This window comes from Loxodonta africana, chromosome X, assembly GCF_030014295.1.
Source record: "Loxodonta africana isolate mLoxAfr1 chromosome X, mLoxAfr1.hap2, whole genome shotgun sequence".
NCBI classification, from domain to species: Eukaryota; Metazoa; Chordata; class Mammalia; order Proboscidea; family Elephantidae; genus Loxodonta; species Loxodonta africana.
This window is the reverse complement of record NC_087369.1, coordinates 136,005,240-136,032,472: the sequence shown is the minus strand read 5'-3', so window position 1 is coordinate 136,032,472 and position 27,233 is coordinate 136,005,240. Positions and strand designations below refer to the sequence as shown.

The 27,233-nt window shown below is 35.3% G+C and overlaps 1 protein-coding gene across 1 annotated transcript in view; it reads right to left on the bottom strand.

The window, feature by feature from the left end:
• The window catches only part of HTR2C (5-hydroxytryptamine receptor 2C), a 149,533-nt gene that overhangs the window by 47,675 nt on the left and 74,625 nt on the right, over positions 1-27,233 (bottom strand). Inside the window, exon 3 of the mRNA XM_003414794.4 lies at positions 9,753-9,953. Coding sequence (XP_003414842.1) covers positions 9,753-9,953 — 201 coding nt within the window. The remainder of the gene's footprint in view (positions 1-9,752; positions 9,954-27,233) is intronic.

Genomic DNA, 27,233 nt, shown 5'->3' with positions numbered 1-27,233 from the left:
AGAGGAAGCAAATAACCCACATAAGAAATGAGATGGGCACTATTACAACAGACCCAACAGAAATTAAAAGAATCATATCAGATTACTAGGAAAAATTGTACTCTAACACATTTGAAAACCTAGAAGAAATGGATGAGAAACACAGTACCTACCTAAACTAACACAGAGGTAGAACAACTAAATAGACCCATAACAGAAGAAGAAGTTGAAAAGGTAATCCAAAAACTCCCCAAAACAACAAAAAAAGTCCTGGTCCAGACGGCTTCACTGCAGAGTTCTACCAAACGTTCAGAGAAGAGTTAACACCACTACTATTAAAGGTACTTCAGAACATAGAAAAGGACGGAATACTACCAAACTCGTTCCATGAAGCCACCATATCCCTGATATCAAAACCCCGTAAAGACACAACAAGAAAAGAAAATTATAGACCTATATCCCTCATGAATGTAGATGCAAAAATCCCCTAACAAAATTTTAGCCAGTAGAATTCAACAACATATCAAAAAAATAATTCACTATGACCAAGTAGGATTCATACCAGGTATGCAGGGATGGTTCAACATTAGAAAAACAATTAATGTAATCCACCACATAAATAAAACAAAAGACAAGAATCACATGATTTTATCAATTGATGCAGAAAAGGCATTTGACAAAGTTCAACACCCATTCATGGTAAAAACTCTCAGCAAAATAGGAATAGAAGGAAAATTCCTGAACATAATAAAGAGCATTTATACAAAGCCAACAGCCAACATCACCCTAAATGGAGAGAACCTGAAAGGATTCCCCTTGAGTTTGGGAACCAGACAAGGATGCCCTTTATCACCGCTCTTACTCAACATTGTTTTGGAGATCCTAGCCAGAGCAATTAGGCTAGATAAAGAAATAAAGGGCATCCAGATTGGCAAGGAAGAAATCAAAGTATCTCTATTTGCAGATGACATGATCTTAGACACAGAAAGCCCTAAGGAATCCTCCAGAAAACTACTGAAACTAATAAAAGAGTTCAGCAGAGTATTGGGATACAAGATAAACATACAAAAATCAGTTGGATTCCTCTACACCAACAAAAAGAACATTGAAGAGAAAATCACCAAATCAATGCCATTTACAGTAGCCCTGAAGAAGATAAAATACTTAGGAATAAATCTAACCAGAGATGTAAAAGACTTATAGAAAGAAAACTACAATACACTTCTGCAAGAAATCAAAGAGACTTACGTAAGTGGAAAAACATACCTTGCTCATGGATAAGAAGACTTAACATTATAAAAATGTCTATTCTACCAAAAGCGATCTATACATTTAATGCAATTCTGATCCAAATTCCACCGACTTTCTTTAATGAGATGGAGAAACAAATCACCAACTTCATATGGAAGGGAAAGAGGCCCCGGATAAATAAGGCATTACTGTAAAAGAAGAACAAATTCAGAGGCCTCACTCTACCTGATTTTAGAACCTATTAAACCGCCACAGTGTCAAAACGCCTGGTACTGATACAACAACAGATACATAGACCAACGGAACAGAATTGAGAATCAAGACATAAATCCATCCACATATGAGCACTTGATATTGGACAAAGGCCCCAAAACAGTTAAATGGGGAAAAGACAGTCTTTTTAACAAATGGTGCTGGCATAACTGGATATCCATCTGCAAAAAAATGAAACAAGACCCATACCTCACTCCATGCATAAAAACGAGCTCAAAATGGATCAAAATCCTAAATATAAAATCCAAAATGATGAAGATAATGGAAGAAAAAATAGGGACAATATTAGGAGCCCTAATACATGGCATAAACAGTATACAAAACATTATTAAGAATGCAGAAGAAAAACTAATTAACTAGGAGCTCCTAAAAATCAAACACCTATGCTCATTCAAAGACTTCACCAAAAGAATAAAAAGACTACCTACAGACTGGGAAAAAGTTTTTAGCTATGACATTTCCGATCAGCGCTTGATGTCTAAAATCTACATGACACTTCAAAAAACTCGACTGCAAAAAGACAAATAACCCAATTAAAAATGGGCAAAAGATATGAATAGACACTTCACCAAAGAAGACATTCAGGTAGCTAACAGATACATGAGGAAATGTACACAAAAAAAAAACCATTAGAGATATGCAAATCAAAACTACAATGAGATTTCATCTCCCTCCAACAAGGCTGGCATTAATCTAAAAAACACAAAATAATAAATGTTGGGGAAGCTGTGGAGAGACTGGAATACTTATACACTGTTGGTGGGAATGTAAAATGGTACAACCACTTTGGGTATCGATTTGGAGCTTCCTTAAAAAGCTAGAAAGAGAACTACCATACGATCCAGCAATCCCACTCCTTGGAATATATCCTAGAGAAATAAGAGCCTTTACACGAACAGATATATGCACACCCGTATTTATTGCAGCACTGTTTACATTAGCAAAAAGATGGAAGCAACCAAGGTGCCCATCAATGGATGAATGGATAAATAAATTATGGTATATTCACATAATGGAATACTACGCATAGAGAAAGAACAGTGAGGAACCCATGAAACCTTTCATAACATGGAGGAACCTGGAAGGCATTATCCTGAGTGAAATTAGTCAGTTGCAAAATGACAAATATTGTATAAGACCACTATTATAAGAACTTGAGAAATAGTTTAAACTGAGAAGAAAACATTCTTTTGTGGTTACACGAAGGGGGAGGGAGGGAGGGTGGGGAGAGGGGTATTGCCTAATTAGATAGTAGATAAGAACTACTTTAGATGAAGGGAAAGACAACACACAATACAGGGGAGGTCAGCACAACTGAACTAAACCAAAAGCAAAGAAGTTTCCTCAATAAACTGAATGCTTTGAAGGCCAGTGTAGCAGGGGCAGGGGCTTGGGGACAATGGTTTCAGGGGACATCTAAGTCAATTGGCACAATAAAATTTATTAAGAAAACATTCTGCATCCTACTGTGAAGAGTGGCATCTGGGGTCTTAAACACTAGCAAGCAGCCATCTAAGATGCATCAATTGGTCTCAACCCACCTGGATCAAAGAGAATGAAGAACTCCAAGGACACAAGGTAATTACGAGGCCAAGAGACAGAAAGGGCCACGTGAACCAGAGACTACATCATCCTGATACCTGAAGAAATAGATGGTGCCCGGCTACAACCGATGACTGCCCTGACAGGGAACACAACAGAGAACCCCTGAGGGAGCAGGAGAGCAGTGGGATGCAGACCCCCAATTCTCATAAAAAGACCAGACTTAATGGTCTGACTGGCTGAGACTAGAAGGTCCCTGGTGGTCTCAGCCTCTAGACCTTTTGTTGGCCCAGGACATGAACCATTTCAGAAGCCTACTCTTCAGACATGGATCGGACTGGACAATAGGTTGGAGAGGGATGCTGGTGAGGAGTGAGCTTCTTGGATCAGGTGGTCACTTGAGACTATGTTGGTATCTCCTGACTGGTGGGTAGATGAGAGGATAGAGGGGGTTAGAAGCTGGCAAAATGGACATGAAAAGAGAGAGTGGAGGGAGAGAGCAGGCTGTCTCATTAGGGGGGAGAGTAATTGGGAGTATGTAGCAAGGTATATATGGGTTTTTGTGTGAGAGACTGACTTGATTTATAAACTTTCACTTAAAGCACAATAAAAATTATTAAAAAAAAAGAAAAATCCTCACAAGTGGACCAATAAGCAGCAACACGATAAACAGAGAAAGATTGAAGTTGTTAAGGATTTTATTTTACTTGGATCCACAAGGAACACCCAGGACCACTTTAAAATGTTGAAAAGCAAAGATGTCACCTTGAAGACTAAGGTGTGCCCTTCCCAAGCCATCGTATTTTTAATTGCGTCATATTCATGTGAAAGCTGGACAATAAATAAGGAAGACTGAAGAAGAATTGATGCTTTTGAATTGTGGTGTTGGCAAAGAATATTGAATATACCGTGGACAGCCAAAAGAAGGATCAAATCTATCTTGGAAGAAGTACAGTCACAATGTTCCTTAGAAGCAAGGATTTTTATACTGTGTCTGTGTTGTCAGGTGGGATCAGCTTCTGGAGAAAGACGTCATGCTTGGTAAAGTACAGGGTCAGTGGAAAAAAGGAAGAGCCTCAAGGAGATGGATTGACACAGTGGCTGCAAAGATGGGCTCAAGCATAACAACGATTGTGACCGTGATGTAGGACTGGGCAGTGTTTTGATTGTGGTACATAGGGTTGCTATGAGTCAGAACTGACTCAACGGTACCTAACAACAACATAAATGAATCCAAGCTCTTGAAACATAATGATTTGACTATATACCTGAAGTGGAAAACGTTCTAAAAAATAATGCAATGAAATGTTAAAAATTGCAGTTTATTTATTGGTAGGGGTATAGGAAAAACAGTTTGGACATCAATTTGTTATATTTAGGATTTATAAAATGAAAAAATATATTGGTGCATTGGGAATCCAGGATAGCCCCTGTGAGAAAAATGAGAAAAAATAAAAAATTGGGAAACTATAGGAAGAACCTTGCATCAGTGTGTTGAGATTAAAGGCATGGATGTATAGAAGCAATGATATGAGCATACCTTGCTCTCATATCTTGGTTTGTAAAGCAATTCCCTCTAAAAGGATCAAGGGTTCCACGAAAAAAAAAAAAAGGTTGATTTCAGGGCTAACCCATTGCAGTCAAGTCAATTCCTACTCACAGAGACCCTATAGGACAGAGTAGAACTGTCTCACAGGGTTTCCAAGGAGCAGCTGTTGGATTTGAACTGCTAACATTTTGGCTAGCAGCTGAGCTCTTAACCACTGCACCACTAGGGTATGGAAAGTAAATTTATGCCAGGAAGTCAGAAAGTGTTAAAAAAAAATTTAAGGGACTTATCACAAAGTGTTCTCACCAGACAAATCTAGGACAATGAGAGCATCGAAATAATTAAGGAGATAAAGAATTATATTGAATTCAAAAGAATTCATGTGTTTCTACTGACTACTGGTAGACAAACAGTGGGAAGAAAAACTCAACTACTAAAGATAGAAAGAATGATAAAGTAAGAAAGATCACCATTGCACATCATCTTAGTCATGAATGATAATTCTAAAACCACTGGATCAAAGATGGTTAGGAAGCAACAGCTGGAGTATATGAAGAAGAAAACTGCATCGGTATTGGCAGAAGACTCTTTAACTACCTGCCATATGCCAAAGACACAACCTTCCTTATTGAAGGTGAAGAGGGCTTGAAGCACTTACTTATGAAGATTAAAGACTCTAGTCTTCAGTATGCATTGTACCTCAACATAAAGAAAACAAAAATCTTCACAACTGGACCAATAAGCAACATCATGATAAGTGGAGAAAATATTGAAGTTTTCAAGGATTTCATTTTACTTGGATCAACAATGAATGCCCATGGAAGCAGCGGTCAAGAAATCAAATGACGCATTGCATCGGGCAAATCTCCTGCAAAAGAGCTCTTTAAAATGTGAAAAAGCAAAGATGTCGCCTTGAGAATGGAGATGTGTCTGACCTAAGCCACGGTCTTTTTAATCATATGCATGTGGAAGCTGGAAAATGAAAAAGGAAGACTGAAGAAGAATTTACTTATTTGAATTGTGGTGTTGGGGAAGAATACTGAATATACTGTGGATTGCCAGAAGAAGGAACAAATCTATCTTGGAAGAAGTAGAGCCAGAATACTCCTTAGAAGGGAGGATGGTGAATCTTCGTCTTTATTATTTGGGACTTGTGATCAGGGGGACCAATTGCTGGAGAAAGACATCATGCTTGGTAATGCAGAGGGTCAATGAAAAAGAGGGAGACCCTCAATGAGACGGATTGTCACAGAGGCTGCAACAATGGGCTCAAACATAGCAATGATTATGAAGATGGCTCAGGACTGTGCAATGTTTCATTCTGTTATACATAACCTCACTATGAGTTGGCCTAACAACAACAAGTTCTCTCTTTAGTAGATATTTCTATCACATTTGCATTTCAGTCAAAGAACATATTGGTGGCGCAGTAGTTAAGTGTTTGACTGCTAACTGAAAGGCTGTAGGTTCGAACCCACCAGCTTCTCTGTGAAAGAAAGATGTGGCAACCTGCTTCTGTAAAGATTGCAGCCTTGGAAACTCTATGGGGCAGTTCTATTCTGTCCTACACGGTTACAATGAGATGAAATAGACTCAATGGCAACTGGTTTGTTTTTTTGTTTGTTTGTTTTTTACTTATATTTATGGCCATATGTATGGTCAATTTTGATAAATATTTCTTGTGTAATTGATGGGACCATGTACTTTTCAGTTGCTGTCAATGAGTTCAGGCTTGTTAATAGTGCTTATACAATTACTGATGAAGATTTGTTAAAATCTTATACCATTATTGTAGATTTGTCTATTTGTCGTTGCAGTTGTTAATTTTTGCTTTATAAATGTTGAGATTGTCTTACAAATCCATAATGTTATGTCTTCCAGCTGATTAAAGTCTTTCATTATTTTGAGGTGGTGTTCTTTCTCTCTTTTTGTCTATCTGACAGATATTAATATAGCTACACCAGTTTTCTCTCGGTTAGTGTTTGTGTGGAATACTCTTTTTCTCTACTTTTACTTTCTGTATGCTTTATATATCTCTTGAAATATCTCTTGATATTTCATATATGATTTATATATGTGTCTTGAAAGCATATAGTTGGGTTGTTTTTTTTTCAGATCTTGTCTAATAGTCTTAAAATATTTAACCCATTTATATTTAATGGAATTATGGATATATTTGGTTTTAACTCTGTCAATTTGCTATGTTTTTTATATTTGTCCCACCTGATCTGTGTTCATTTTTTAAATATTTTATTGTCTCCTGTTTTGTTTTATTATTCTATAATATTCCTCTGTAAGTTTGGAAATTAACCCTCCTTTCCTGTTCTATTAATGGTTACCTTTGAATCCACAGCAAGTTATACTTTAGTCATCTAAGTTTAATATTAGATTCATTTTAACCTTTCTCCTGAACAATTAAAGAAGCTTATTTTCAACTCCTTTTATTGATATGCCATTGTTTTTGTGTTTAATTCCATAAATATCCTAAGAACCAGAAGATATTATTATCACTGTTTTGTAAAGACAATGTTTATTTAGATTTAACCACACATTTACAATTTTCATTCCTATGAATTGCTTCCTGCATCTCCAATTTTCCATCTCTGGACAATTTTCTTTTCTTTAAGAGCACTCTTTAGTGCTTCTTTAAGTATAAGTCTGCTTTTGGCATGTTCTCTCAATATTGGCTTGTCTGATAAGGTCTTTATTCCACCTCTATTCTTGAGGTGTAATTTTGCTGGGTGTATAATTCTAGTTTATCATTTATTTTAGCACATTGAAGTTTATTATTGCACCATATCTTGGTTTTCATTGTTGCTGTTGAGAAAGCATTTGTCAATCTTCTCATACTCCATTGAAGGTACTTTCTTTATTTTTCCTCTAAGGCCCATATTAAACTTTTTTTTGTTTCTACAGTTTCACTATGATGGGTCTAGATGTTGATTTCTTTTTATTCATTCTGCTTGAGACTTGTTGGACTCTTTAAATGTGAGAATCAATGTTTTTTATGAATTCTAAACCCAGTGCCATCGAGTCGATTCCAACCCATAGTGACCCTATTGGACAGAGTAGAACTGCCCCATAGAGTTTCCAAGGAGCATCTGGCGGTTTTGAACTGGCGACTTCTTGGTTAGCAGCCGTAGCACTTAACCACTACACAACCAGGGTTTCCTTATGAATTCTAAAAAGCCATTATTTCTTCAAATATTGTTCTCTGCCATTCTTTTTCTCTCCTTGTGGAACTCTTCTTATTTATACTGTATGTCTAATATTCTATTTATGCTGTGTGTTTCCTATTATTACAAGTCTTTATGCTTCACTCATCACAGCTTCTTCTCACCTGTCTCCTATAATTCTCCCTTTACTCATGTGTAATCTGCCACTGAGATCTTAGTTCCCGAATTTCTAGTTGTTTGTCAAATCGCCAGTGATACGTTTTATAGTTTTCAGTTTTTTGCTGAAATATTTAAGTTCAGCTTTTGATTTCCATGTCCACAGCACAAATAATTATTTAAACTCTATATCTGATAATCCCACTATCTGGAGTGACTGTGAGTTCATTTGTATTATTTTTTATTGTGCTGTATCTGGTTCATATTGCCTTGTCTCTTCATGTGCCTATTTATATTTGTGTGCCAGTTATTGCATGTGAAAATTATTGAAAGAAATATTTTGAGGCCTAGGATTTTGATTTGTTTTGTTTGTTTCTGCCAAAAATTTGAAAATATTAATGAAATGAAATCACCTTAATCTAATTTCAAGGCTCTGGATTTTTCTCAGTTACAGACATGACTTGAACCAGAACTGAATGCCATGTTAAGGGTGGTTTGATTCTGGTCCATTCTTATTCCTAGTGTGTACATTTTTGAGATCTCAACACTAAGTTCAAGTTTACGACCCTTGCCAGACTCTGTATTCCTGGTTTGTCCCTCTCTTGCTTTGTGAGGCTGTGAAATTAGCTTCTCAACCTTTCAGCCACATCTTCAGCTTTGCAAATGTGTCATTGGTAAAGTGACCCAAAAGTCATGGTCGTTTTTCTGGGTTTTTGTCTTTTTCTGGATCTTGGTCCAATAGTTCCTCACTATCTTAATAACTTGGCAATGCTTTTAATATTTGTTTCATATTTTTAGTTGTCTTTAGCACCAGGGTCATTAAAAATTATTCAGTCTGCCATTACTGGAAGTAGATGACCCTAATATTCTAATTTATCTGTGTATTTCCTTTGTAAGGACCATAAAAGCAGGTACTCCTCTATGGATATATATATATATATATTCAGCTACAATACAAAAATCTTAAGACTTAAATTTATTTGACCAATAAATGCAGAGTCCAAATCTTTAGATGTTATCATTGAAGAATATATGAAATTCTTGATCTTATTCATTTTACCTGAATCTTTTACAGAAACATATGTTTAAAGGGAAATCGCTTAATAAGACACAATATAATCTCCAAATGAAAGAGGAACAAAATAGATTGTAAAAACCCTTAAAGTCCAGTTGATTTTTTTTGCTGTAATGTTCATATTGTTAAGACAATTATGAATATCTCAAATCCTATAAGAAATAAAGTTATTTCTCAATAGCTGCTTTGACTTTTTGTATAACCAGAGTCCAAGAAGACATTTAAAACAGAGGAAATAGTGTATTTTAATTTGATTAATAGCACAAACTTAGACACATTTACTTCATAAATATTCAGATTATAATATTAAATTTTCCACTGAAGAGGATATGGAATTAGAACAGAACTATTAAAATTGATATTCCAGGACAAATGTATCTTTTTCAATGATATGAATGTTATTTTTTTTAATTTAGACTTTACAATATATCATTTTCATTTTCAAACTGTTTTAAGTATCTCAAAGGTTTTATGTGTCTGTGTTGCAGAATTCATTGGCATATTGATGCACAAAATGATTAGCGGTATAAATAAAAACTTTAAATTTATATTGTCATATACTTTACATTCCTTTCATTATTGTTAACCTAAATATCAGATAAATAGGTTAAGAATAATTATTAGCTAGGAAAACAATCCCGATTAAACGCAAATGTTACCAGTCGACGTCTGTACGTTGTTCACAGTACATAATCCGGAAGTATTGAGCATAGCCGCTGCAATTCTAATGGCCAAGAAAGTTATTAATTACCTATTGAAATTGCCCAAACTATAGCAATCTTCATGATGGCCTTAGTCCGCGAATTGAAACGGCTATGCTCAATAGGATTACGTATTGCTACATACCGATCCAGCGATATAGCGCAGAGGTGCATGATGGACGCTGTTGAAAATAAAACATCTAAAGCAATCCAGACGGGGCACAAATATCTTGGCAGGGGCCAGACATAATCTGCAAGAGAACAGAAAGAAGACAAGAAAACATTATGCAAATTATATACATTATAATTTTAAATTTTAGTCTAATTTTTTCCTCTCATAATGAAAACCTTTGGAAGAAAGTGAAATTGAAAGAAATTATTTTCCATAATAATGATGTTGATGATAACAATGATGCTTTCAGTATTATATGCATTATTTTTTATTGAGGTAAAATTCACAGAACATAGAATTATCCATTCTAAAGTGTACGATTCAGTTGCATTTAGTACATTCACAATATTGTGCAGTCATCACCTATCTCTAGTTTCAAAATATTTTTCTTACCCCATAAGAAAACCACATGCCTGTTAAGCATACCCATTCTCTCATCCTCCCAGCTCCTGGTAACTACTAGCTTGCTTTCTGTCTTATGGATTTGCATATTTTACATAAATGGAGTCATACAATATGTGACATTTGTGTCTGGATTCCTACACTTAGCAAATTTTTAAGATTCATCCATGTTGTAGCATGAATCAGTACTTCATTTCTTTTCATGGCTGAAGAATATGCCATTGTATGGCTATAACACATTTTGTTTATCCATTCATCAGTTAATGGACTTTGGGCTGTTTATACCTTTTGAGTATTTTGAAAAATGCTGCTATGAACACTCACGTACACTTTTCTATCTGAATACCTGTTTTCAAGTTTAAGGGTATATCCCACCGCTGTTGAGTCAATTTCAACTTACAGTAACCCTATAGGACAGAGTAGAACTGCCCCATAGTGTTTCCAAGGCTGTAAATCTTTAGGAGAACAGACTGCCACATTTTTCTTCTACAGAGCAACTGGTGGGTTGACACCGCTGACCTTCTGGTTAGCAGCCAAGTGCTTAACCATTGCACAACCAGGGCTCCTTCAGAGGTATATAAAAAAAATATATAGGAGTAAATTGCTGCATTATATAGTAATTCCATGTTTAATTTTTTGACAAAAGGCCAAACAGTTTTCCATAGTGGTTAAACCATTTTACATTCCCACCAGTGATGTGCGAGAGTTCCAATCTCTCCACGTCCACTACAACACTTGTTATTTTCTGTTTTTTTTTTTTTTAAGAGCCATCTTAGTGAGTGTTAGGTAGTATCTCATTGTGATTTTAATTTGAATTTCCTAAGTGACAAATGATGTTAAGCATCTTTTCAGGTGCTTCTTGGCCATTTGTGTATTTTCTTTGGGAACGTGTCAATTCAAGTCCTTTGTCCATTTGCAAACTGCGTTGCTTGTTGTTTTGAGGTTGAGTTGTAAGAGTTCTTTATATATTCTGGATATTAAACCCTTATCAGATGTGTGCTTACCAAACAATTTCCCCCATTCTATAGGTTGTCTTTTCACTTTCTTGATAGTGTTTTTTAATGCACAAAATGTTTAATTGTGCTAATGTTCATATTTTTCTTTTTTGTCTGCTTTTGGTGTCAAATCTAAGAATCCATTGCCATATCCAAGCTCATAAAGATTTATCCCTCTGTTTTCTTCTAAGAGTTTTACGGTTTTAGCTTTTATATTTAGGTTGTTGATTCACACTGAGTTAATTTTTCTATATGGTGTGAGGTAGGGGACCAAGTTCATTCTTTTCCAAGTGGAAATCTGTTGCCCCATTAACATTTCTTGAAGACACTATTCTTTTCTCATTGAATGGACTTGGCAGTCTTATTGAAAATCAATTGTAGATATATAGGTTTATTTCTTGACTCTCAATTCTATTCCATTGGTCTATACACCTATCCTTATTCTAATATCAGACTGTTTTGATTACTGTAGTTTTTAGTAAGTTTTGAAATTGGAAAGAATGAGTCTTGCAACTTTGTTCTTTTTCAAGATTGTCTTAGGTATTCGGAGCCCATTGCATTTCTATATGATTGGTTTTTCCACTTTTGTGAAAAAGGCTCTTGAAATTTTGATAGGGATTTTGTTGAGTCTAGATTGCTTTGGGTAGTATTGACATATTAACAATATTACATCTCATCTTCCAATCATTAATATGGGATGTCTTTCCATTTATTTAGCTCTTTAATTTCTTTCCGCAATGTTTAATATATTTTTCACTGCACAAGTCTTTCACCTTCTTGGTTAAATTTGTTCCTAGATATTTTATTCTTTTAGATGCTATTTTAAATGGAATTGCTTTTTAAACTTCCTTTTCAGATTGTTCACTGCTGGTGTATAGAAACACAACTGATTTTTGTATGTTGAGCTTGTACCCTTCAACTTGGCTGAATTCATTTATTAATTCTACTAGCTTTCTTGTGAATTCTTTGGGATTTTCTATATATAAGAACATGTTATGTGGGAATAGAGATAATTTTACTTCTTTCTGTCCAATTTGGTAACCTTTAATTCTCATTTAATTTCTCTGGCTAGAACTTCAAGTACAATAATGAATAACAGTGGTGGAAATGGGCAACCTTTTCTTGTTCCTGATCTTAGGGAGAAAGATTTTGGTATTTCTCCATTGAGTATGTTAGCTGTGAATTTTTCATAAATGCCCTTTATTATGTTGAGGAATTTCGCCTATATCCCTAGCTTGCTTAGTGTCTTTGTCATGAAATGGTGTTAGATTTTATCAAATTCAGCCTGAGATGAGCACGTGGTTATTTTCTTTCATTCTCTTAATGTGGTGTATTACATTGGTTGATTTCTACATTGAACAAATCTTGCATTCCTGGGATAAATATACTTGGCCATAGTATATGTTGTTTTAATATGCTGTTGGATTAAATTTCCTACTATTTTGTTGAGAATTTTTTTTTTACTTATATATTCACAAGGGCTGTTGGTCTGTAGATTTCTTGCAGTGTCTTCATCTAGCTTTGGTATCATGGTAATGCTGCCTCTTAGATTAAGTCAGGAAGTGTTCCCTCCTCTTCCATTTAATTTTACAAGGCTTTAAGAAGAATTCGTGTCAATTCTTTAAATGTTTGGTTGAAATCCTGAGTGAAGCTGTCTAGTCTGTGACTTTATTTTCTTGGGAAGTTTTTGATTATTGATTCACTCTCTTTTTATGTGTCTGTTGAGATTTTCTGTTTTTTCTAGTTTCAGGTTAGGTCTATGTTTCTTGGATTTTTTTCTATGTTATATAATTTCATTTCTCATCTTAGTTATTTGCAACTTCTTCAATTTTTTTTGTCAGTCTAGCTTTGTCACTGCTACCAATTAATCTTATTGATCTTTTAAAAAAACAACTTCTTTTTGTTGATTCTCTCTATTGTTTTTCTAATCTCCATTTCACTTATCTCTGTTGTGATGTAGGCATTTACTGCTATAAATTTCCCTCTGAGCACTGACTTTGCTGCATGTCGTAAGTTTTTGTATGTTGTGATTTCATTTTCATTCGTTACTAAGTATTTTTTTTACCTCCCTGTTGATTTCTTCTTTGACCCATTGGTTGCTTAATACTGTGTTGTTTCATTTCCACTTATTTCCATAATTTTAACGTTTCTTCTGTTATTGATATCTAGTTTCATTTCATTGTGGTCAGGAAGGTCCTATATATGATTTCAATCTTTTAAAATTTATTGAGAATTGTTTTGTGACCTAGCATATAGTGTATTCTGGAGAATGACCCATGTGCAATGAAGAATGTATATGGTGTTGTTGTTGGGTGATGCAATCTATATATATCTGTTAGGTCTTATTGGTTTATGTTGTTGTTGTTGCTAGGCGCTGTTGAGTTGGTTCTGACTTATAGCGACCCTGTGTACAACAGAATGAAACACTGCCTTGTCCTGCACCATCTCCACAATCATTGTTATATTTGAGCCCATTGTTGCACCTGTGTCAATCCATCTCATTGAGGGTCTTCTTCTTTCTTGCTGACCCTCTACTTTACAAGTATGATGTCCTTCTTCAGAGACAGGTCTCTCCCGATAACATATCCAAAGTATGTGAGATTAAGTCTCACCATGCTCACTTCTACGAGCATTCTGGCTGTACTTCTTCCAAGACAATTTTTTTTCCTTCTTCTGGCAGTCCATGGTATATTCAATATTCTTTGCCAGCACTGTAATTCAAAGGCATCAATTCTTCTTCAGCCTTCCTTATTCATTCATTGTCCAGCTTTTGCACACATAAAAGGCAATTGAAAATACCATGGCTTGGTTCAGGAGCACCTTAGTCCTCAAAGTGACATCTTTGCTTTTTAACACTATCAAAACATAGTGTTGTTCAAATGCTCTATTTCCCTATTAACCTTCTGTCTAAATATTCTATCCATTACTAAAACTTGTGTATTGAAGTCTCCAACCATTATTATCAGTGGAGTTTCCAGACTAAAACAGACTAGGAAGAAGGACCTGGAGATCTACTTCTGAAAAAATTGGCTGGTGAAAACCTTATGAATAGCAGCGGAAGATTATCTGATATACTGCCAGAAGATGAACCCCTCAGGTTGGAAGGCACTCAGAAGAAGACTGGGGAAGAGGTACCTCCTCAAATTGGAGTCTACCTTAAAGATGTGGGTGGAGTCAAGCTTTTGGAGCCTTCATTTGCTGATGTGGCATGACTCAAAATGAGAGGGAACAGCTGCAAAATCCTTTAATAATAGGAACATGGGAAGTATGAAGTATGAATCTAGGAATATTGGAAATTGTAAAAAATGAAATGTAGCACATAGACATTGATATCCTAGGAATTAGTGATCTGAAATAGACTGTTTGAATTGGACAATCACATGGTCTACTATACAGGAAATGATATATTGAAGAGGAATGGCATCACATTCATTGCCAAGAAGGACATTTCAAGATGTATCCTGAAGTGCAACACTGTCAGTGATAGGATAATATTCATACACCTACAAGGAAGGCCCGTTAATACGACTATTATTCAAATTTACCCACCAATCACTAATGCTAAAGATGAAGAAAGTGAAGATTTTTACCAGCTTCTGTAGCCTGAAATTGATCAAACATACAATCAAGATGCGTAGACAAATACTGGCAATTGGAATGCAAGAGTTGAAAACAAAGAAGAAGGGTTGGTAGTTGGAATGCATGGCCTTGGTGGGAGAAATGAAGCTGGAGATCACATAATAAAATTTTGCAAAACCAACAACTTCTTCATTGCAAATACATATTTTCAACAAAGTAAAATGGTGACTATATACGAGGACCTCAGTGGATGGAATACACAGGAATCAAACAGACTGTATCTGTGGAAAGAGATGATGGAAAAGCTCAATATCAATAGTTAGAACAAGGCCAGGGGCTGAGTGAGGAACAGATCATCAATTGTTCAAGTTCAAGTTGAAGTCAAAGAAAATTATAACACTTCCATGAGAGTCAAAATACAATCTTGAGCATATCCCACCTTAATTTAGAGACTATCTCAAGAATAGATTTGACACAATGAACACTAATGACTGAAGACCAGAAGAGTTGTGGAATGACATCAAGAAAATGATACAAGAAGAAAGCAAGAGGTCATTAAAAAGACAGGAAAAAAAGGAAAGACCAAAGTGAATGTCAGAAGAGACTCTGAAAGTTGCTCTTGAACATAGAGTGGGTAAGCGAAAGGAAGAAATGATGAAGTAAAATAGCTAAACAAGATTTCAAAGGGTGGCCCGAGAAGACAAAGTAAAGTATTATAATGAAATGTGCAAAGATCTGGAGATAGAAAACCAAAAGGGAAGAACATGTTCGACATTACTCAAGCTCAAAGAACTGAAGAAGAAAATCAAGCTTCTAGTTGCAATATTGAAGGATTCCACAGGGAAAATACTGAATGATGCAGGAAATAACAAAAGAAGATGGATGGAATACATGGAGTCACTGTGCCAAAAAGAATTTGTACATCTTCAACCATTTCAGGGGATAGCATATAATCAAGAATCAATCATACTGAAAGAAGCAGTCCTAGCTGCACTGAAGGCACCAGCAAAAACAAGGCTCCAGAAATTCACAGTGCACCAACTGAGATGTTTCAACAAATGGATGCAACGCTGAAAGTGCTCACTTGTCTTTGCCAAGAAATTTGGAAGACAGCTACCTGGCCAACCGACTGGAAGAGATCTATATTTATGCCCATTCTCAAGAAAGGTGATCCAACCCAATACAAAATTATTGAACAATATCATTAATATCACAGGCAAGTAAAACTTTGCTGAAAATCATTCAAAAGTGGCTGCAGCAGTGCATCAACAGGGAATTGCCAGAAATTCAAGCCGAATTCAGAAGAGGACATGGAAGAGGGGGTATCATTGCTGATGTCAGATGGATCATGGCTGAAAGGAGAGAATACTAGAAAGATGTTTACCTGCATTTTATACAAAGGCATTCAACTGTGTGGATCACAACAAATTACGGATAACATTGCAAAGAATGGGAATTCCAGAACACTTAATTGTGCTCATGAGGAAGCTGTACATAGAACAAGAGGCAGTCATTCTAACAGGACAAGGGGGTACTGTATGGTTTAAAGTCAGGAAAGGTGTGTGTCAGGGTTGTATCCTTTCACCATACTTATTCAATTTGTATGCTGAGCGAATAATCTGAGAAGGTGGACTATATGAAAAAGAATGGGGCATCAGACTTGGAGGAAGATTAATTAACAATCTGCGATACGCAGATGACACAACCTTGCTTGCTGAAAGTGAAAACTTGAAGCACTTACTGATGAAGATCAAAGACCACAGCCTTCAGTATGGATTACACCTCAACATAAAGAAAACAAAAATCCTCACAACTGGACCAATAAGCCACAACATGATAAACAGAGAAAAGACTCAAGTTGTCAGGGATTTCATTTTACCTGGATCCACAATCAATGACCACAGAAGCAGCAGTCAAGAAATCAAAGGATGCATTGCATTGGGCAAATCTGCTGCAAAAGACCTCTGTAAAGTGTTAAAAAGCAAAGATTTAACCTTTAGGACTAAGGTGTCCCTGACCCAAGCCATGGTATTTTCAGTTGCCTTTTTTTTTTATATGCATTTGAAAGCTGGACAATGAATAAGGAAGGCTGAAGAAGAATTGATGCCTTTGAATTTTGGTGTTGATGGAGAATATTGAATATACCATGGACTGCCAGAAGAAAGAACAAATCTGTCTTGCAAGAAGTACAGTTATAATGCTCATTAGAAGCATGGACTGCGAGATTTCGTCTTACACACTTTGGACATGTTCACAAGAGGGATGAGTTCCTGGAGAAAGACATCAGGCTTGGTAAAATAGAGGGTTAGTGAAAAAGAGGAGGACACTCAATGAGATGCATTGACACAGCGGCTTCAACAATGGTGCCAAGCATAAAAATGATTATGAGGATGGTGCAGGACCTGGCAGTGTTTCATTCTGTGGTACATAGGACACCATGAATCAAAACCGACTCGACGGCACCTAACAACACAACATAACAACAACCATTATTATAGAACTGTCTGTTTCTCTGTTCGATTCTGTCACTGTTTACTCCATATATTTTGGTGCTCTGATGTTAGGTGCATATATATTTATAATCATTATTATTTTGACACATTTATTATTATATAAAACTCTTCTTGTGTGTCTGTTAGCATTGCCTTTATTTTTTATTGTGCGTTAAGTGAAAGTTTACAAATCAAGTCAGTTTCTCATACAACAATTTATATACACCTTGCTATATACTCCCAGTTGCTCTCCCTCTAATGAGACAGCACATTCCTTCCCTCCATTCTCTCTTTTTGTGTCCATTCAGCCAGCTTCTGACCCCCTCTGCCCTCTCATCTCCCCTCCAGACAGGAGATGACCACATAGTATCATGTGTCTACTTGATACAAGAAGCTCACTCTTCACCAGTATCATTTTTTATCCCATTGTCCAGTCCAATCCCTGTCTGAAGAGTTGGTTTTGGGAATGGTTCCTGTCTTGGGCTAACAGACGATCTGGGGACCACGACCACCGGGGTCCTTCTAGTCTCAGTCAGACCATTAATTCTGGTCTTTTTATGGGAATTTGAGGTCTGCATTCTACTGCTCTCCTGCTCCCTCAGGGGTTCTCTGTTTTGTTCCATGTCAGGGCAGTCATCGGTTGTAGCCGGGCACCATCTAGTTCTTCTGGTCTCAGGCTTTTATAGTCTCTGGTTTATGTGGCCCTTTCTGTCTTTTGGGCTTGTAATTACCCTGTGTCTTTGGTGTTCTTCATTCTCCTTTGCTCCAGGTGGGTTGAGGCCCACTGATGCATTTAAGACTCCAGACGCCACTCTCTGAACTGGGATGCAGAATGTTTTCTTAATAGATTTTCTTGTGCCAATTGACTTAGATGTCCCCTGAAACCATGGTCCCCCAAACCCCACCCCTGCTATGATGGCCTTTGAAGCATTTAATTTATTCAGGAAACTTTTTTGCTTTTGGTTTGGTTCAGTTGTGCTGACCTCTCCTGTGTTGTGCATTGTCTTTCCCTTCACCTAAAATAGTTCTTATCTACTAATTAGTGAAATCCCCTCTCCCTCCCTCCCTCTCTCCGCACTCTAGCAACCATCAAAGAATATTTTCTTCTCTGTTTAAACTATTTTCTCGAGTTCTTATAATAGTGGTCTCATACAATATTTGCCTTTTGCAAGTGACTAATTTCATTCAGCATAATGCCTTCCAGATCCATCCATGTTATGAAATGTTTCACGGATTCATCATTGTTCTTTATCAATGGGTAGTAATCCATTGTGTGAATATACCATAATTTATTTATCCATTCATCCATTGATGGGCACCTTGGTTACTTCCATCTTTTTGCTATTGTAAACAGTACTGCAGTGAACATGGATGTGCATATATCTGTTCGTGTAAAGGCTCTTATTTCTTTAGGATATATTCCAAGGAGTGGGATTGCTGGATCGTATGGTAGTTCTATTTCTAGCTTTTTAAAGAAATGTCAAATTGATTTCCAAAGTGGTTGTACCATTTTACATTCCTGCCAGAAGTGTATAAGTGTTCCAGTCTCTCCACACTACTCTCCAACATTTATTATTTTGTGTTTTTTTGATTAATGTTAGCCTTGTTCGATGGAGGTGGAATCTCATTGTAGTTTTGATTTGCATTTCTCTAATGGCTAATGATCGTGAGCATTTCCTCATGTGTCTGTTAGCTATCTGAATGTCTTCCTTAGTGAAGTGCCTGTTCGTATACTTTGCCCATTTTTTAAATTGGGTTTTTTGTTCTTTCGTTGTTGAGTTTTTGCAGTATCATGTAGATTTTAGACATCAGGTGCTGATCGGAAATGTCATAGCTAAAAACATTTTCCCAGTCTGTAGGTAATCTTTTTACTCCTTTGGTGAAGTCCTTGGATGAGTATAAGTGTTTGATTTTTAGGAGCTCCCAGTTATCTAGTTTCTCCTCTGCATTGTTAGTAATGTTTTTTATACTGTTCATGCCATGTAGTAGGGCTCCTAACGTTGTCCCTATTTTTTTCCATGATCTTTATCATTTTATATTTTATATTTAGGTCTTTGATCCATTTGGAGTTAGTTTTTGTGCATGGTGTGAGGTATGACTTTTGTTTCATTTTTTTGCAAATGGATATCCAGTTATGCCAGCACCATTTGTTAAAAACACTATCTTTTTCCCATTTAACTGACTTTGAGTCTTTGTCAAATATCAGTTGCTCATATGTGGATGCATTTATGTTTGGATTCTCAATTCTGATCCTTTGGTCTATGTATCTGTTGTTGTACCAGTACCAAGGTATTTTGACTATTGTGGCAGTATAATAGGTTCTGAAATCAGGTAGAGTGAGGCTTCCCATTTCATTCTTCTTTTTCAGTAATGCTTTATTTTTCTGGGGCCTTTTTGCCTTCCATATGAAGTTGGTGATTTGTTTCTCCATCTCATTTAAAAATGTCATTGGAATTTACACCAGAATTGCATTGTATCTATAGATGCCTTTTGGTAGAAGAGACATTTTAAAATGTTAAGTCTTCCTATCCTTGAACAAGGTATGTTTTCCCACTTATGTAGGTCTCTTTTGGTTTCTTGCAGTTTTCTTTGTATAGATCTTTTACGTCTCTGGTAAGATTTTTTCCTAAGTATTTTATCTTCTTCAGGTCTACTGTAAATGGTATTCATTTGGTGATTTCCTCTTGTGTTCTTTTTGTTGGTGTAGAGGAATCCAACTGATTTTTGTATGTTTATCTTGTATCCTGATACTCTGCTGGCCTCTTATATTAGTTTCAGTAGTTTTCTGGAGGATTCCTGAGGGTTTTCTGTGTATAAGATCATGACACCTACAAATAGAGATACTTTTACTTCTTTCTTGCCTATCTGGATGCTCTTTATTTCTTTATCTAGCCTAATTGCTCTGGCTAGGACCTCAACACAATGTTGAATAAGAGCGGTGATAAAGGGCATCCTTGTCTGGATCTCGATCTCTAGAGGAATGCTTTCAGGTTCTCTCCATTTAGGGTGATGTTGGCTGTTGGCTTTGTATAAATGCACTTTATTATGTTGAGAAATTTTTCTTCTATTCCTATCTTGCTTAAAATTTTTATCATGAATGAGTGTTGAACTTTGTCAAATGCCTTTTCTGCATCAATTGATAAGATCATGTGGTTCTTGACTTTTGTTTTATTTATGTGATGGATTACATTAATTGTCTTTCTAATGTTGAACCATCCCTGCATACCTGGTATGAATCCCACTTGGTCATGGTGATTATTTGGCTAGAATTTTGTTGAGGATTTTTGCATCTAAGTTTATGAGGGATATAGGTCTGTAATTTTCTTTTTTTTTGTGCTGTCTTTACCTGGTTTTGGTATCAGGGATATGGTGGCTTCATAGAATGAGATTGGGAGTATTCCGTCCTTTTCTATGCTCTGAAATACCTTTAGTAGCAGTGGTGTTAACTCTTCTCTGAAAGATTGATAGAACTCTCCAGTGAAGGTGTCTGGGCCACGACTTTTTTTTTGTTGTTGTTGTGAGGTTTTTGAGTACCTTTTCAATCTCTTCTTTTGTTATTGGATTTATTTAGTTGATCTACCTCTGTTTTTCTTTTTTACCTCTGTTTGTGTTAGTTTAGGTAGGTAGTGTGTTTCTAGGAATTCATCTTTTCTTTTAGGGTTTCAAATTTGTTAGAGCACAATTTTTTGTAGTAATCTGATATGATTCTTTTATTTTCAGTTGGGTCTATTGTAATATTGCCCATTTCATATCTTATTTGGGTTATTTGCTTTCTCTCCTGTTTTTCTTTTGTCACTTTGGCCAGTAGCTTATCAATATTGTTAATTTTTTCAAGGAACCAGCTTTTGGTCTTGTTAACTCTTTCGATTGTTTTTCTATTTACTATTTTATTTAATTCTGGTCTAATTTTTATTATTTGCCTTCTTCTGGTGCTTGAGAGTGTCTTTTGTTGCTCTCTTTCTATTTGTTCAAGTTGTAGGGATAATTCTCTGATTTTGGCCCTTTCTTCTTTTTCAGTGTGTGCATTTATTGATATAAATTGACCTCTGAGCATTGCTTTTGTTGTGTCCCAAAGGTTCTGATAGGAAGTATTTTCATTCTCATTGGATTCTATGAATTTCTTTATTCCATCCTTAATGTCTTCTATAACCCAGTTGTTTTTGAGCAGGGTATTGTTCAGTTTCCAAGTGTTTGATTTCTTTTCCCTGCTTTTTCTGTTGTTGATTTCTACTTTTACAGCCTTATGGTCAGAGAAGATGCTTTGTAATATTTGAATGTTTTGGATTCTGCTGAGGCTTGCTTTATTACCTGATATATGGTTTATTCTAGAGACTGTTCCATGTGCACTAGAAAGGAAAGTATACTTAGCTGCTGTTGGGTGGAGTGTTCTGTATATGTCTATGAGGTCAATTTGGTTGACTGTGGCATTTAGATCTGCTTCTTTAGTGAGCTGCTTTCTGGATGTTCTTCCTTCTCTGAAAGTGGTGTGTAGAAGTCTCCTACTATTATTGTGGAGCTGTCTATCTCACTTTTCAATACTGATAGAGTTTGTTTCATGTATCTTGCAGCCCTCTCACTGGATCCATAAATATTTAATATGGTTATATCCTCCTGGTATATTCTCCATTTAATCATTATATAGTGTCCTTCCTTATCCTTTGTGGTGGATTTAACTTTAAAGTCCATTTTGTCAGAAATTAATATTGTCACTCCTGCTCTTTTTATTTGCCTGGTATATTTTTTTCCATCTTTTGGGTTTTAGTTTTTTTGTGTCTCTAAGTCTAAGATGTGTCTCTTATAGGCAGCATATAGACCAATTGTATTTTTTTTTTTATCTATTCTGCCATTCTCTGTCTCTATTGGTGCATTTAGTCCATTTACATTCAGCGTAATAATGAATAGGTATGAGTTTTGTTTTGTCATTTTGACGTCTCTTTTTGTTTGTTGTTGGCAGTTTCTTTTTCCCACTTAATTTTTTGTGCTGAGTAGTTAATCTTTATGTATTGTCTTTTCCTCTTATTCGTTGTTGATTTTATTTCTGCCGAGTCTCTATTTTTTTTCTTGTATTTTATTTTGTTGAGTAGGATTGTTAGTCTCCTTTGTGGTTACTTTAATATTTACCCCTATTATTCTAAGTTTAAACCTAACTTTTATTTCATTATATTGCCTTGTCTTCCACTCCATATGAAAGATCTAAGACTACATTTCTTAGTCCCTCTTTATTGTTTTAATGTTGTCTTCTTTTACATAATATCATTTCCCTGTTTTGAGCCTTTTTTTTAACCTTGATTTATTTTTGTGATCTCCCTACCTGGGTTGACATCTTATTGGTCTTTCCAGTGTTCTAGTCTTGGGTTGATACCTGATATTATTGATTTTCTATCCAAAGAACTCCCTTTAGTATTTCTTATAGTTTTTTTTGTTTGGTTTTTATGAATTCCCTAAACTTCTGTTTATCTGGAAATGTCCTAATTTCACCTTCATATTTGAGAGGCAGTTTTGATGGATATGTGATTCTTGGTTGGCAATTTTTTCCTTTATTGCTTTATTTCTGCCGAGTAGTCTGAGCTTATTCTTACTCACTCTTCTTTGTAGGTGACTTTTCATTTATCCTTAGCTGCTCTTAAAATTCTGTCTTTATCTTTGGTCTTGGCAAGTTTGATTATAATATGTCTTGGTGACTTTCTTTTCAGATCTACCTTATCTGGAGTTCAAAAAGCATCTTGGATAGATACCTTCTCATCTTTCATGATATCAGGGAAGTTTTGTGCCAACAAATCTTCAACATTTCTCTCTGTATTTTCTGTTATTTTTACCTGTTCTGGTACTCCAATCTCTCATAGGTTATTTCTCTTAATAGAGCCTCACATGATTCTTAGGGTTTCTTCCTTTTATAAAATTCTTTTATCTGATTTTTCTTCAAATATATTTGTGTCAAGTGCTTTTTCTTCAGTCTCACCAATTCTGCCTTCCACTTGATCAGTTCTGCTCCTCTGACTTTCTATTGAATTGTCTAATTGTGTAATTTTATTGTTAATCTTCTGAATTTCTGATTGCTGTCTTATTAAATTTTTCATTATGTTTTTGAATAACGTTTTTAATTTCTTCAACTGCTTTATCAGTGTGTTCCTTGGATTGTTCTGCGCATTGCCTGATCTCATTCCTGATGTCTCGAAGAGTTCTGTATATTAATCTCTTGTATTCTGCATCCAGTAATTACAGGAAGTCACCTTCATTCAGAAGATCCCTTGATTCTTTGTTTTGAGAGCTTGTTGAAGTGATCATGGTCTGCTTCTTTATGTGATTTGATATTGGTTGTCATCTCTGAGCCATCTATAAGTTATTGTATTAGTTTATTTTATGTTTGCTTACTGTATCCTAGCTTCTTGCTTTGTTTTGTTTTGCTATGCCCAAATGGGTTGCTTGAGTGAGTTAGCTTGATTATTTTTGCCTTTGAAAGCATGGTCCACGGAGTGTCACAACTGCCTCTGCTGCTGCCACAGAGCCATTGTATTCTAGGTACATTTCAGATAAGGGATATGTGAAAAGCCTAGAAGCAGTTGCATAGCAAAGAAGCTAGAGCACATTTTCCATGGATGAGGTCACTGTATAGTTTGGTGGGATTAAATCTTATTTTCAGAGGCAAAAATTGGGCATAGTATCTCATAATATATTTTAAAATATACCTTCATTCATTCATTCACTCAAAGGCTACATGTTCCTCATTAGTTCTAGGAAACACAGGTATATTCAGAAGTACTGAAAGAGATGTCAAAGTTTGAATAAAAGACACTATCAATTTTCAGCTCTCTTGCACAAAGGAAATATAAAAGAGCTTTATTTCTATTAAATGATAAAACAATCTTTATCTTAGCGAAAAGAATAATAGTCTAGTATTCTGACATTATAATTAAGAGGTGTAGAAATGTGGGGACAGCTGTGAGGTACTCCACAAGCTAGAACTTGGAAATAAGGAATTATAAAAAAATTCATTAACATATAGGAAAAGGTGAATAGCCATAAAAAGATTGATAGTTCCCTAATTCATTTCACAGGACATTATAGTGTTAATAGCAAAATTCTGATATAGACATGGCAAAAAAGAGATTAGAGATCAATCACATTTATTAAGATAAATTCAAAGTTCCAAATAAAATACCAACAAATAGAGTCCAGGAGATTGTCAATAGAATAATACATTATGAAAAAATAAAATTTACTCCAAGAATGCAAGGGTGGTTCGATATGAGAAAATTTATCAATATATTCTCTAACATTAACAATTTAAGAAGAGATTTTATGATTTTAATAGATATTAAAGAATAATTTGTTAAGTTACAGAAGCCATTCCTAATTAAGACTGTAATTATATAGGAATAAAAGGACCTCCCTTAAATTTGATAAGGATAATTGACTAAAAACTAGCTATAAATATCATAAACAGGAAAGAAATAAATGCATTTCAATTACAGTAAATTCAGGAACTGGACAGGGTATCAGCTAGGTATTACTCATTATTTTATTAATTTGCATTAAGACAAGGAAATGAAATAACTATATATTTTGGAAAACAAGGGATGAAATTACCTTTTGTTATTGATATGATTGTAGGCCTAGCAAATCTGAAACTGTTTTAAAAACACTACCAGGTTCAAAAAGAGACTTTTTTAAGGTGTCTGGATACAAGACAAACATAAAATTATCTAGAGGTTTAACTAGTCTAAGAACAAGTGCTAAAATGGAAAAAAGGAAGAATTTTCCATTTACAACAGTTCCAGAATTTATAAAATATCTTGTTAAACCTATAACAACATAGGTATAGAATATATATATATATCATGAAAAGTATAAGTTTACATTACAAAATGGAAAATTATGCTATGCTATTTTTTTTTTATTGGGATGGGAAAACATAATATATATAGAAAATTCCAATTTCCTCAAAACAATTTTAAATCTAACGTAATTACACTACAGCAAGCTTTATAAAGGAATTGGATAGAAGTATCTTGAAGTATTTGTGTAAAATAAATCTCTTAAATAGCCCAAAATTATATAAATTAGAAAATGCTGGACATAGGACAGAGGTGAGAGCAGGGGTGAATTGAAAGCATAGTAAAACGGAGAACATATTATAAAGTCACTGTAACCAATTCAATATAAAATAAGTGTAGGAACAGAAAAGAGAATCCCAAAATAGTTAAGTGTATGATAACTTAATAATGATCAAGATAGTGTTTCGATCCAATGGGAAAAACATATTTTTTTAGATAAATTAACCTAGCATCACTAGCTAACTCTCTGAAAGAAAATAAAACTAGACCTTCATGTCCTATCATATGTGAAAACAAATCTAGATAGATTGAAGACAAATCTAAAAACATATATATTTTAAAATATTTTCAAATAAGTCTATAAGATTTCATGTTCAATTCAGAGGCAGGGGAGATGCTTTTAACCAAGTAAGGAAATTAAAAAAATAAACTTATAGGCACATTTGACTACATAGGAGTTAAAAATTTGTATAGCAAAAAAACCCATTGCCATCAAGTCAATTCTGACTCATAGCGACCCTGTAGAACAGAGTACAGCTGCCCCATAGAGTTTCCAAGGAGTGCCTGGTGGATTTGAACAGCCAACCTTTTGGTTAGTAGCCATAGCACTTAACCCCTATGTCACCAGGGTTTCCTTGTATAGCAAAAGGTGCCATAAATATAGTCAACAGACAAACTATAGATCCGGGAAAATATTTGGAATGCACATGACAGATAAAAATGTTTGGAATATACAAAAATCTTTTTAAAATTGATTTTTTAAAAAGATAAACTAGTAGAAAGAAGTGAATGTTGATAAGATGCTTATTGAAAATTTGTAGTAATCTGAAATTTTGAAAGGGTACAAGCAATAACAATCTTTGATTTAGCAAAGCAGCACTGTGTAATGTTACATATGCCAGAAATTTTACTGTAACATTGTTTATAGTGTCACTTAATAGAAGCAATGGCTGCTAAAGAAGAGGTGAATAGCTAAAAAACATGGTAAATCCCAACTTTCACCTTGAACAGTGTTGTACTGGGTAATTCAGACCAACTCCCTGCCTGAAAACAACTAGAAAACTTAGACAAAATATATATATCTAAAAGTATCAAAGAGCTAAAAACATGGAGAAAAATTATGGGACAAAGATTCAGAAGAAGAAAGAAATTTACAGAAGTGAGCTCAGTTTTGGCGTTGCTTATCCCCAGTGGCATTTACTATCCCTAAATAGGTGTCTGAGATGAACAGAAGTAAGCCAAACTTTGACAGATGCATGGAAGTAGGGGGACAAAAATTGGAATTCAAAGCCTGCCAATGGGAAAAAAAAAAACCTGGAAAATTATTAAGGTTTGGGGTTGTTTATTCTGAATTTATAAATCCTAGGATTTGGTCGAGTGGAGCCCTGGTAGCATAATGGTTAAGTGCTTGGTTGCTACCCAAAAGTTCGGCAGTTTGAGTCCACCAGCCACTCCTTGGAAACTCTATGGCACAGTTCTACTCTGTCCTGTAAGGTCACTATGAGTTGGAATTGACTCCATGGCAACAGGTTTGGTTTAGGATTAGGTTCAACTATAATTATACCAGTTGCATTCCATATAAGGAATATGTGAAGAAGGACTAAAGTTAGAGTTCAAATCATTTAAATTTCTGATTAGATTATAGTGATTCAGGATTGCTAGTTCCCCTAGAATATTGCATGTCTCAAAAATAAACCGTCTTTGCAGGAAGATATCATCTTTCTAGTCCTGATATTATCGCTACAATTTTTTAGTACACTCAATGAAATATATCCAGGAATGTGAGGGGAAAAATATGACTGAAAAACCAGGAAAAACAACAGACCAAAGATCAGCA